We start from the raw sequence: 14,002 nt of genomic DNA on the forward strand, positions 1-14,002 counted from the left end.
AATAATTGAATTTTAATCCCAAATGATGAATTTTCAACCAAGATTAATTTTTTACAACAAAAAAATAGAATTCTCAACTAAAAAAAAAAATAATTTTCAGCTTACAAAATTAATTTTCAACTAAGACATATGAATTTTCAATAAAATAGTTTAATTTGCAAATAAGCTATTACATATTTAACTGGACTATTTGAATTTTAAGCAAAGAAGACAAAAAATTGTAACTGAAATTTTGAATCTTTAATTGAAATAGTTGAACTTTAAATCAAAATGATTAATTTTTTAATAAAGATTAATTTTCTACAAAAAAACGAATTCTCAGTTAAAAAAAAATCAATTTTCAGTTAAAAAAATTAATTTTCAACAAAGACAATACGAATTTTGAACAAAATAGTATTAAATTTTCCACAAAAGAGATTAATTTTCAATTAAAATTATTGAAAAAAATGTTGTCTTCAATAAAATACATGAATTTTCAACTGAAATAATAAATATTTGACTAAAATGTTTTAGTTTTAAACTAAAAAGATAAATTTCCAACTCAAATTATGAATCTTAACTAGAATAATCGAACTTTTTACGAAAAAGATGCATTTTCAACCTAGATTAATTTTCTACAATAAACCTAATTGTCAACTAAAAAAAAAATAAATATTCAGATTAAAAAATTACTTTTTAACCAAGAAAATACGATTTTTCAACAAAATAGTTTTAAATTTTCCATTAAAGTGTTGAATTTTCAATTTAAATGATTCAACAAGAAAAGATGTTTTCAATAAAATATATGAATTTTTAGGAAAATAATTGAAAGCAACTAACAAAAAAAAATCAAGATTCAACCAAAAATGAAATAGTTAAATTTTGTTGTTCAAAAATCTGATTTTCAACCAAAAAATCCAACTTTAAAAAAAATAGTTAAATTTTCAACTAAATTAATAAATATTCAACTGCAATATTTTTATTTTAAAACAAAAAGATAACTTTTTTTAATAAAGAATCTTTAACTGAACAAAAACTTTAACTGACAAAAGAAGTTTTTAATTTCTCACGAAAGATGAATTTTTAAATAAAATTATTCAATAAAAAAAGGTGTTTTCAATCAAATAAATTAATTTTCAACAAAATCGTTATGCCAACTAAAAAAGTCAATTTTCAACTAAATAATAGATATTTAACTGGAATATTTTCATTTTAAATTAAAAGGATAAATTTTCAACTCAAATTATGAATCTTTAACTAAAATAGTTGAATTGCAAACCAAAATGAGGAATTCTCAACCAAGATTGAAAAAAATATAGAATTATTGACTAAAAAAATAATTAATTTTCAATAATCACACAAATACGAATTTTCAACAAAAAAATTTAACTAAAATTATGAATCTTTGATTGAAATAGTTGAATTTTAAATCAAAATGATACATTTTCAACCAATATTAATTTTCTGCAAAAAAACTAATTCTCTATTAAAAAAAAAATCAATTTTCAGTTTAAAAAATTAATTTTTAACCAAGCCAATACAAATTTTCAACCAAATAGTTTTAAATTTTCCACAAAAGAGATGAATTTTGAATTAAAATGTTTCTCCAATAACCAAATTTTCTTAATCTATTGTGATAAAATTCATATTATATAAGTTATTATTATAAAAAAGCATTATTTCCGTAAAATAAAAAAAAGTAACTCTGAGTTTTCTATCAAAATCAATTAAGAATATATATTTATTTGCATTCTATAATTTTTCTTCATCCTCGTTTCTTTTATAAATAATTCTCATAACTTTCAACCTTTTTAAGTCAGAAAAAAAGTTTAAGCTCTCATATAATTAAAATTAAAAAAAAGATCAATCCTCAAAAAACTATATTATCTTTTCTCTAACTCTCAACTAAATAAAAAAATATATAAAAAAGACTATAAACAAAGAAAAAATATTTAATAAAAGAAAAAAAATTCCCAATTCTAGATAAAATTCCTCTTATTTTTCCCGATTTTCCGATCCTCTAGACACCCCGATCGCACACATTTTCACTAATCCTCCCGAAGCGTACTCAAAGGATCTTCAACAATCTGCTCAGCAGTTTTTTTCAAATCCCTCGTGACCGCTTTCTTGATCGACGCACGACTCTCTCTCGCCTTCGCCATCGAAGAACTTGGCTTTCCAAAAATATCATCCCCATCATTGAACAAAGTCCCCGATTTTTTTCCCATTGTCTTCTTGAAGCCAAAAAGGTCCTCCTCTCCACTCGACTCATCGCCAAATATGTCCCGAACATCAGAATTTTTCATTTTATTTGCAGCAACATCACTTTTCCTCGGACCATCTGCGAACAGATCTTCACTCTCGTTTTCGAAAAGTCCTTTCTGACTGCTGAGAGAACTCTGCTCGGAACTTTTCGCCCTTTCAGGCTCAATTTTCTCCACTTTTTTCGTCCTCGCGCCAAACAAATCCTCATCTCCATCGCTCCGATCATCATCGAATAAACTGAGGTTTTTATTCAGTGGCTTCCTCCCAGATTTCAGGAGCGGCGCCGAAAACAAATCCTCGCCTGGATCGTCGAAAATGTCCCTCTTTGCGGAAAGAGCCGATTTCGCCAGACTCGAAGAACTCGAAAAAAGACTGTCATCCTCCTGGAACAAGAGTGCCGTGCTCTTCTCCGGCGAGGGCGTTTTTGTCACAAACGCGAAGAGTTGAGAGGGATCAATGCTCGAAGAATCATGCAAAGGATCGAGTGGATCTTTAATCTCACTCTGACAAAATTCATCCTCTTTATTTTCATTTTTAATCGAACTTATAACTCTTTCTGCCAATTTCGCTTCACTTTCCTCTTCCTCGACACTTTTAATCGCATTTTTTTCTTCTTTATCAAGTTCCACTGCAAAATTATTTGTATTTTTTACCATATTTGTGTCTTCAGATTCGTCTTTTGCGGAAGTGAGGTCATCGATAATAGGCGCCCTCCCGAACAAAGAGTCCTCCCTGAACGGATCTTCGGGCAGTTCAGGTGGAACATCGAACAAATCTTCCTCGTCGGTGGAGGGAGAGAGCAGAGTGTTTTTATTTGTAGTGTCGGTCGCCAAAGAGAGACTGAGCTCTGTGTTTCTTGAATTTTCGGCCTTATCGGCTCTTCTGGTTGGCACTTGCAGTCTTTCATTTGAATCGTTTGTGGTTTCGGAACTTGGTTCGGTCTGTTTTTCTCTCTCGTCGTCTTCTGGGTCTGGGTCAGGATCCTTTGACGAGTCCGGGGCATCGAAATCTATTCCGCTTTGACGAAGCGCTGTTTGTCGAGCACGTCTACTTTGAGGTCGACGTTTTACGGGAATTCGTACTCGATCCTGTAAATGGAAATCATTGAATGTAGAAGAATTATAAATAATTATAATTCGATTAGACTATCCTGGGAAAATATTCTCGGACAATTCAATTGTCAAAGAAAAAAATTAATTTTGAATCAAGCAAAGTAATTTTCTACCAAAAACGAGGACTTTTCAACAAATCACATCAATTTTCAACCAAATAGTTGAATTTTCATCATAAAAAATTAACTTTCAATTTAAAAAAAAAAGAATTTTTAACAAAATAGCAGAATCTTCTAAATAATAGTAGAATTTTATGCCAAACTGTTGAATTTTTAAGACGTAAAGATGAATTTTCTACAAACAAAAAATGGAATTTTCAATCAAGTAGTTAAATTTTCAGTGAAAATGTTTAATTTATATAATAATTAACTAGTTTTTATTAAAGTAGATTAATTTGTAACCAAAAAGATGAATTTTGAACAAATTACATAAATTTTCATCCACCTAGTTGAAATTTTCAACACAAGAAGATCAATTATTAACCTGAAGCGGAATAATTAAATTTTAATCTAAAAAAATTAATTTTCATTTTGAAAAAACCAATTTTCGACAAAACATTATAATTTTTTACAAGACAGTTGATTTTTATAACAAATAGTTGAATTTGATACAAAAAAATTTAATTTTGAGTCAAGTAATTAAATTTTCAGTTAAAAAAATAATTCTTAATAAAAAACTAGCTTCGATCAAAGTAGTTAAATTTTCAATTAAAAAGATGAATTTTTCACAAATTTTATAAATTTACATCCACCTAGTGGAAATTTTAAACAAAAGAAAATAAATTATTAACCAAAAGTGGAATAATTAAATTTTAATTTAAAAAAATTAATTTTAATTTTGAAAAAACGAATTTTCGACAAAACATTATAATATTTTACAAAACAGTTGATTTTTATAACAAATAGTTGAATTTGACACAACCAAAAAATTTAATTTTGAATCAAGTCATTAAATTTTCAGTTAAAAAAATAATTTTTAATAAAAAAAACTAGCTTCTATCAACGTAGTTAAATTTTCAATTAAAAAGATGAATTTTTCACAAATTACATGAATTTGCATGCACCTAGTTAAAATTTTAAACCTAAGAAGATCAATTATTAACCAAAAGTGGAATAATTAGATTTTAATTTTAAAAAATTAATTTTCATTTAAAAAAAAAAAAATTTTCGACAAAACATAATTTTTTACAAAACAATTTATTTTTATAACAAATAGTTGAATTTGATACAACAAAATTTAATTTTGAGTCAAGTAATTAAATTTTCAGTTAACAAAATAATTCTTAATAAAAAACTAGCTTCGATCAAAGTAGTTAAATTTTCACTTAAAAAGATGAATTTTTCACAAATTTTATAAATTTGCATCCACCTAGTGGAAATTTTAAACAAAAGAAGATAAATTATTAACCAAAAGTGGAATAATTAAATTTTAATTTAAAAAAATTAATTTTAATTTTGAAAAAACGAATTTTCGACAAAACATTATAATATTTTACAAAACAGTTGATTTTTATGACAAATAGTTGAATTTGACACAACCAAAAAATTTAATTTTGAATCAAGTCATTAAATTTTCAGTTAAAAAAATAATTTTTAATAAAAAAACTAGCTTCTATCAAAGTAGTTAAATTTTCAATTAAAAAGATGAATTTTGATCAAATTACATAAATTTGCATCCACGTAGATGAAATTTTAAACATAAGAAGATCAATTATTAAACAAAAGTGGAATAATTAAATTTTAATTTAAAAAAATTAAGTTTCATTTTGAAAAAACGAATTTTCGACAAAACATTATAATATTTTACAAAACAGTTGATTTTTATGACAAATAGTTGAATTTGACACAACCAAAAAATTTAATTTTGAATCAAGTCATTAAATTTTCAGTTAAAAAAATAATTTTTAATAAAAAAAACTAGCTTCTATCAAAGTAGTTAAATTTTCAATTAAAAAGATGAATTTTGCACAAATTACATGAATTTGCATCCACCTAGTTAAAATTTTAAACCTAAGAAGATCAATTATTAACCAAAAGTGGAATAATTAGATTTTAATTTAAAAAAATTAATTTTCATTAAAAAAAAAACAAAATTTTCGACAAAACATAATTTTTTACAAAACAATTTATTTTTATAACAAATAGTTGAATTTGATACAACAACAAAATTTAATTTTGAGTCAAGTAGTTAAATTTTCAGTTAACAAAATAATTCTTAATAAAAAACTAGCTTCGATCAAAGTAGTTCAATTTTCAATTAAAAAGATGAATTTTGATCAAATTACATAAATTTGCATCCACGTAGATGAAATTTTAAACATAAGAAGATCAATTATTAAACAAAAGTGGAATAATTAAATTTTAATTTAAAAAAATTAATTTTCATTTTGAAAAAACGAATTTTCGACAAAACATAATTTTTTACAAAACAGTTGATTTTTATAACAAATAGTTGAATTTGATACAACAACAAAATTTAATTTTGAATCAAGTAATTAAATTTTCAGTTAAAAAAATAATTTTTAATAAAAAAACTAGCTTGGATCAAATTAGTTCAATTTTCAATTAAAAAGATGAATTTTGAACAAATTACATAAATTTTCATCCACTTAGTTGAATATTTAAATTTTCAACCAAATAATTGAATTTTTAAACAAAAAGAAGAATTTCTAGACAAAAAAAGTAATTTTCTACCAAAATCGACGACTTTTCAACAAATTGCATCAATTTTGAATCTAAACAATATAAATTATGAACCAAAATGGAATGCTTGAATTTTAATTTAAAAACAAAAGTAGTTAAATTTTCAATCAAGTAGTTAAATTTTCAGTTTGAAAATTAATTTTCAGCCTTAAAAATGATTTTGAATCAAATGCGATTCTAAAATAAATATATAAATATTTTTAAATTGATTAATATTTAACTACGAAAGATAAATTTTCAACCCAAAATGGAAAAGTTGAATTTTCAGTATATAAAAAAAGTAATAATTTTCACCAAAAAACAACGAATTTAAAAAAAGTTCAAATTTCAACAAAATATTTATATTTTTAACAAAATTGTTTAATTTTCATCTTTAAACAGGAATTTAAAAACAAATAGTTAAACTTTAAACAAAAAATTTATTTGATTTTTTAATTTAAAAAACTTGACGTTTCAACTGGAATTCGCACTCGATCCTGTAAATGGAAATCATTGAATGTAGAAGAGTTATAAATAATTATAATTCGATTAGACTATCCTGGGCGAAAATTCTTAGACAATTTCAGGTTTTTTTGCAAGATGAAAGGAACCTTATTGAAGGATAAGTAATTTTAAAATAGTACAAGTTACTAGGAATTTTTCAGTCAATGAAAACAATCAATTTTACGCAAAATATAGAATTTTTAAGCCAAAAAGACGGTACGAATTTTGAACAAAATGGTTTTAAATTTTTCTCAAAAGAGATGAAGTTTCAATTAAAATGATTTTAAAAAATGTTGTTTTCAATAAAATACATGAATTTTCAACAAAATAGTACAATTTTCAACTAAAATAATAAATATTTAACTGGAATATTTTTATTTTAAATCAAAAAGATAAATTATCAACTCAAATTATGAACTAAAATAGTTGAATTTTTAGCCAAAATGATGCATTTTCAACCCAGATTAATTTTTAAAAAAACACATAAAGATAGATTTCTTAATTTAAAAAAATCAAATTTCAGTTTAAAAAATTAATTTTCAAATAAGAAAATACGAATTTTCAACAAAACAGTTTTAAATTTTTATTTTACGACACAAACTTTCTGTCGAACAGTTTAATTTTCTATGAATTAGTTAAATATTCTATCAAATTTTTTAATTATTTACAAAATTGTTGAATTTTTTACCAACTGGTTGGATTTTGAAAAGAAAGAGACGAATTTTATACAAAAAGTTATATCTTCAACGAAATAATTTAATTTTTAAAGAAAAGAATAAATTTCCAAATAACATCAATTGTCAACCAAATGGTTCAATTTTCATTAAAAAAAATTATTTTTCAATAAAAAGAATTATCGGCGAAATAGTAGAATTTTCTACAAAACATGCTAGTTTTATAACGAATAGTTAAATTTTATATCAAACTATTAAATTTTGAAGACAAAAAGAAGAATTTTTCTACCAAAAAAAAAATTAAATTTTCAATCAAAATAGTAGAATCTTCTTAAAAAACAGTTGAATTTTATATTTTATATGTTCAGTTAAAAAATTAATTTTCAATAAAAAACTAGTTTTTATCACAGTAGTTTAATTTCCAATCAAAAAGATTAATTTTAAACAAATTACATAAATTTTCATCCACGTAGTTGAATATTTAAAAAAAAAGAAGATCAATTATCAACCAAAAGATGGATAGTTAAATTAATTTACAATTTGAAAAAAAAATCGACAAAACATTTTTATTTTACTATGAATTAGCTGGATTTTCAACCAAATAATTGAATTTTTAAACAATAAGAGGAATTTCTAGCAAGAAAAGTAATTTTCTACCAAAAAGGACGACTTTTTAACAAATTGTATCAATTTTGAATCTAAACAATATAAATTATAAACCAAAAATGGAATGCTTGAATTTTAATTTAAAAACAAGATTAATTTTCATTAAATAAACGAATTTTCGACAAAAATAGTATAATTTTCTACAACACAATTGAACTTCATAACAAATAGTTGAATTTTATATTAAAACTGTTGCCTTTTTAAGACGAAAGGTCGAATTTGCTGGAAAAAATTGAATTTTCCATCAAAAACATGAATTTTTTTGAAAAAATAACATCAATTTTCATCCACGTAATTGAATTTTGAAAAAAAGAATATCGATTATTAACCAAAAGTCGAATAGTTAAATTTTAATTTAAAAAAATTAATTTTCAATAAAAAAAATTAATTTGAACAAAATAGTAGAATCTTCTAAAAAACAGTTAAATTTTATAACAAATAGTTGAATTTTATACCAAACTGTTCATTTTTTAAGGGGAAAGGATGAATTTTCTACAAAAAGTTGAATTTTCAATCAAGTAGTTAAATTTTCAGTTGAAAAATTTATTTTTGATAAAAAATTGGTTTTTATCAAAGCACTTTAATTTTTTAACAAACAGATGAATTGAAAAAATTAAAGAAATTTTCATCCACGTATATGTATTTTGAAACAAAAGAAGATCAATTATTAAACAAAAGTGGGATAATTAATTTTCATTTAAAAAAATTAATTCTTAATTTTATGAAACAAACTTTCTACAGAACATTTTAATTTTCTACTAAATTTTAATCAAATACATGAATTCTCAACAAAATAGTTAAATTTTCAAATAATATATTAAATATTTAACTAGAATATTTGAATTTTAAACAAAAGATACCACAAATTTTTAATAAAATTATGAATCTTTAACTCAAATAGTTGAACTTTAAATCAAAATGATGAATTTTCAACCCAAATTATAAATCTTCAACTAAACTAGTTAAATTTGAAACCAAAATGACGAATTTTCAACCAAACTTAATTAAAAAACATAAAGATAGAATTCTCAACTAAAAAAAAAATCAATTTTCAGTTTAAAAATTTATTTTTCAAAAAAGAAAATAGGAATTTTCAACAAAAAAGTTTTAGATTTTAATTTTACGACACAAACTTTCTACCGAACAGTTTAATTTTCTATGAATTCATTAAATTTTCTACTAAATTTTTCAATCTTTTACAAAATTGTTGAATTTTTAACCGAAAAGATGAGTTTCGAACCAATTATATAAATTTTCATCCTCGTAGTTGAATTTTTAAACAAAAGAAGATCAGTTATTAAGCAAAAGTGGGATAATTAAATATTCATTTTAAAAAATTCATTTTTAATTTTCCTAAACAAGCTTTCTACATAACGCTTGAATTTTTTAATTGCTGAAATTTTTACCAACTTGTTGAATTTTCAAGAGAAAGAGACGAACTTTATACAAAAAGATTTTTTTTCAACCAAATAATTGAGTTTTTAACGAAAAGGATAAATTTACAGCCAAGAAGATTAATTTTCTACCAAAAAAGACAACTTTTCAACAAATTACATCAATTTTCAACGAAATAGTTGAATTTTAATTTGAAAAAAATTAATTAGTTCTATTAATTAGTTGGATTCTCAACCAAAGAATTGAGTTTTCAAACAAAAAGATGAATTTTCACCCAAGAAAATTATTTATGAACCATAAATGAAAAGCTTGAATTAAAAAAATTAATTTTCATTTAAAAAAAGGAATTTTCGATACAATACTATAATTTTCTACAAAACAATTGAATTTCATAAAAAATAGTGCAATTTTACACCAAACTGTTACATTTTTAAAACGAAAAGACGAATTTTCTAAAAAAAAATGAAATTTTCAATCAAGAAGTTAAATTTTCGGTTAGAAAAACTCATCTTTTATTTCAAAAAAAAATAATTGAATTTTGAAACAATAGAAGAGCAATTATTAACCAAAGGTGGAATAGCTTTATTTAAAAAAAATCATTTTTAATTTTACAAAACAAATAGATTCTACAGAAAAATTTTATTTTTCTATGAATTAGTACAATTTTCTACCAAATTATTAAATTTTTTACAAAATTATTGAATTTAACAACTTGTTGCGTTTTTTACCAACTTCTTGAATTTTCAACCTAAAACGATAAATTTCCAATAAAAAACTGGCATAGTTTGTATTTTAATTAAAAAAGGTCAATTCAATAAAAAAAAGAATTTTAAAAACAAAAAGACGAATTGTCAACCAATAAACCTTTTTCTTTCAGAAGAGAAATAAATTTTTATCTAAATTATTGAATCTTCAAGCTAATGGACAATTTTTTGCAAGAAAAATTGAATTTTCAATAAAAAAATACGACTTTTCAGTCAAAAATTTATTTTCTACGAACCTGATAAATTTTACTCAAAAAAATGAAATTTCGAACCAATAAAGTTATTTTTTTACAAAAGAAGTAGAATTTTCAACTAAAAAAGATCAATACACTAAACAGTTCGTTAAAAAAGTATTTATTAACAAACTGATTCAACCAAATTTTTCAACCAAAACAGCTGAATACTCAAGCAAAGGAGGATAATTTTTAACCCAAAAAGTTGCATTTTCAAACAAAAATATCTACTAAAACAGATGAATTTTTCAATCCAAAAGAAAATTTTTCAAAAGAATTGAGAATCTAGTTTTAATTTTCTGTTCAAAAAGATTTCAGTTGAATTTCTATAATCAAAATATGAATTCTTAAACTAGAAATAAGTTTTCCTAAATCCTAAGTCCTAAAATAGATGAATTTTTAATTAAATTGTTTTTTGAAATAGTTGAATTTTCATACAGAAATTAATTTTCAAATTAATTTAAAAAAAACGAAATTTCTCCGAAATAGTTTCAAATTTTCCACGAAAGAAAAGAATTATCAATAAAATACGTTAATTTTCAATAAACTAATTGATATATCAATTGAGAAAAATCAATTTTCCAGCAAAAATATTCAAACCAAAAAGATTAACTTTCAGCTGAAATTATGAATCTTCAACTGGAATAGTTAGTTACTTTTTCAACCAAGGAAATTAATTTTATGACAAAAAAGACCAATTTTCAACTGAAAAAAATACATTTTCAGTTAGAGAAATTAATTTTCAACCAACAAAAGGTGGATTTGCAACAAAATAGTTAGATTTTCCGCCAAAGAGATGACTTCTCAATCAAGAGGACTCTTTAAAAAAAATGAATTTCCAATTAAATACATGAATTTTACACAGTATCATTGAAATTTTTAACTAAAAAATCGATTTTTAAACTAAAATGGAATAGTTAAATTTTTTATTACAAAATATTTATTTTCAACAACAACAAAAAACTAGTGTATTTTCAATTAAAGTAATGAATCTTCAAATAAAATTGTAAATATTCAACTGAAATATTTTAATTGTAAGCCAAAAAATAACGAAAAAAGTGAGAATTTCAGTTTAAAAAATTAATTTTCAACCAAAAAGATAAATTTCCATCCAAGAAAATTATTTTTCCACCAAAAATACGACTTTTCAACAAATTGTATCAATTTTAAAGCAAATAGTTGAATTTTGAATTTAAACAATATAAATTATGAACCAGAAATGGAATGCTTAAATTAAAAAAAAATAGTAATTTTCATTTAAAAAACAAAATATCGACAAAATAGTATAATTTTCTAGAAAGTAATTTAATTTTATAAGAAATAGTTAAATTTTACACCAAAGTGTTAAATTTTTAAGACGAAAAAGGCGAATTTTCTACAGATTACGAACAAAAAATGGAATAGTTAAATTCTCATAAAAAATACATTTTCAATTAAAATAATTAATTTTCTGCAAAACTGTTGAATTTTTAGATAAAAAGACGAATTTTCTACAGCAAAAAAATTGAATTTTCAATCAAGTAATTACATTTTCAGTTAAACAAATTAATTATTAACAAAAAACTTATTCTTATTGAAGTATTTCAATTTTCAACGAAAAAGATTAATTTTTAAAAAATTACATAAAACCAAGAAAAAAACGAATTTTCAACTGAATATTTAAATAAAGTAATCAGAATTTTAAAAAAATATATGCACGCTCTTGAATACATTTTCGGGCATTTCCAAGTTTTTCCAGGTATATCAAAATTTCCTGACAATTCCATCTTTTCAAAAAAAATTTAATTGGAACGGGGAATTTCGAAAATAAAATTATAATTCGGAGTTGAAACATCAGATAATTTCTGGTCATAAGAATTACAATTGCGACCAAAACTTATTATAATTCTTGAAGGAAAATTTATATTTATTTGCAAAATTTTATATTATAGTTCAGAAATATATTAATTCCCCTTATTTATAAGACTTAGAAGAGGGAAGTTTCAAAATATGACAAATTCTGATTTGCAAGAGGGATTTAAAAAAAATTATTCCTATTAATCAGAATTAAAATTCATTTCCAAAATTCCGTTCCATTCAAAAAATTCTCTGTTGCAACTTAACTAATAATTCTTTACAGAAATTGCCTGCTCTAAAATAAAAAATACAATTCTTTATGGAAATATTTTTCCAAAAGTCAAAATTATGTTTCTTTACGGAAAGTTCCGATCCTAAATTCCAAAATTATATTTTTATTGTAAAATGTCATGTTCCAACGCATAATTACCATTTTTTTAAATATTCAGAATTGTAAATCTTTTGAAAAAAATCCCTATTTGATTTAGAATTAGAGGATAAAATATATAAAACCATTTTTAATTTGGATATTAGTTACATTCGTGAGAGAAAAAAACGGACACTGAATTAAATTTTCGGTTTTTCCGGGTTCTCCCAATTTCCCGATCAGATAGAGACAATGATTATAAATTAAATTTAAAGTCTTACCTTTGAAGCTGTGGTTAATGTTTCAACATTCATCAATAGTTCATCAATAGTGACTGACGTTGATTTTGCAGAATCCTGCCGCGGCAAACTATCAACTGCAAAACAATTATTTGCTAAAAATTCTAATTCCAAATCCAAAACTGAAATTATTTACCAAACGAAATTTTCAGTTTTTTAACCTGATATATAAAAAGTATTAAAAAAGTACTTAAATATAATTTACTTTATAGTTTTTAAATTTATATAGTTATTTAAATTTATAGTTTTATACAATATAAAACGATAGTAATTATTTTTAAACGATTCAATTTCAAAAGATTTAAAATAAAACGGAATCATTTTTAATGTTATAATATGAGATTGTGAAAATATTATACAATTATTAATAACGTATAATTTTATTATATAATGTTTAAATTTATATAGTTATTTAAATTTGTAGTTTTATAAAATATAAAACGTTAATAATGATTTGTAAACAATATAGTTTCCAAAGATTGAAAATAAAACGGAACAGATTTGAATGTTTTAACATGAGATTATAATATAGTTTTATAAAATATAAAACGTTAATCACAATTTGTAAACAAAACATTTCGAAAAATTTCAAATAAAAGGAACCATTTTTAATATTTTAATATAAGATTGTGAAAATGTTAAACAATTATAAATAACGTGTAATTTTATTTTATAATGTTTAAATTTATACAGTTATTTAAATTTATAGTTTTATAAAATATAAAACGTTAATAATTATTTTTAAACGATTCAATTTCAAAATATTTAAAATAAAACGGAACCATTTTTAATGGTTTAATATGGGATTGTAAAAATCTGATACAATTATAAATAATGTATGATTTTATTTTATAGTTTTTAAATTTATAGTTTTATAAAATATAAAATGTTAATAAATATTTTTAAACGTTTCAATTTTGAAATATTAAAAATAAAACTGAACCATTTTTAATGTTTTAATATAAGATTGTAAAAATCTTATACAATTATAAATAACGTATAATTTTATTATATAGTTTTTAAATTTATAGTTTTATAAAATATAAAATGTTAATAAATATTTTTAAACGTTTCAATTTCGAAATATTAAAAATAAAACTGAATCATTTTTAATGTTTTAATATAAGATTGTAAAAATCTTATACAATTATAAATAACGTATAATTTTATTATATAGTTTTTAAATTTATAGTTTTATAATATATAAAACATTAATAAAGATTTGTA

General features: G+C 22.3%; 1 protein-coding gene across 2 annotated transcripts in view; it reads right to left on the reverse strand.

The window, feature by feature from the left end:
* Positions 1 to 1,684: 1,684 nt before the first annotated feature.
* Positions 1,685 to 14,002, reverse strand: part of LOC117177332 (WASH complex subunit 2C) — a 126,442-nt gene continuing 114,124 nt past the window's right edge. For both annotated transcript variants that reach the window (XM_033367957.1, XM_033367958.1), the window contains 2 exons: positions 12,758 to 12,852; positions 1,685 to 3,332 (listed from right to left, as the gene is read on the reverse strand). In XM_033367957.1, the coding sequence (XP_033223848.1) occupies positions 2,028 to 3,332; positions 12,758 to 12,852 (1,400 nt within the window). In that variant the 3' untranslated portion in view covers positions 1,685 to 2,027. The remainder of the gene's footprint in view (positions 3,333 to 12,757; positions 12,853 to 14,002) is intronic.

The sequence above is a fragment of the Belonocnema kinseyi genome, chromosome 7 (assembly GCF_010883055.1).
Source record: "Belonocnema kinseyi isolate 2016_QV_RU_SX_M_011 chromosome 7, B_treatae_v1, whole genome shotgun sequence".
NCBI lineage: Eukaryota > Metazoa > Arthropoda > Insecta > Hymenoptera > Cynipidae > Belonocnema > Belonocnema kinseyi.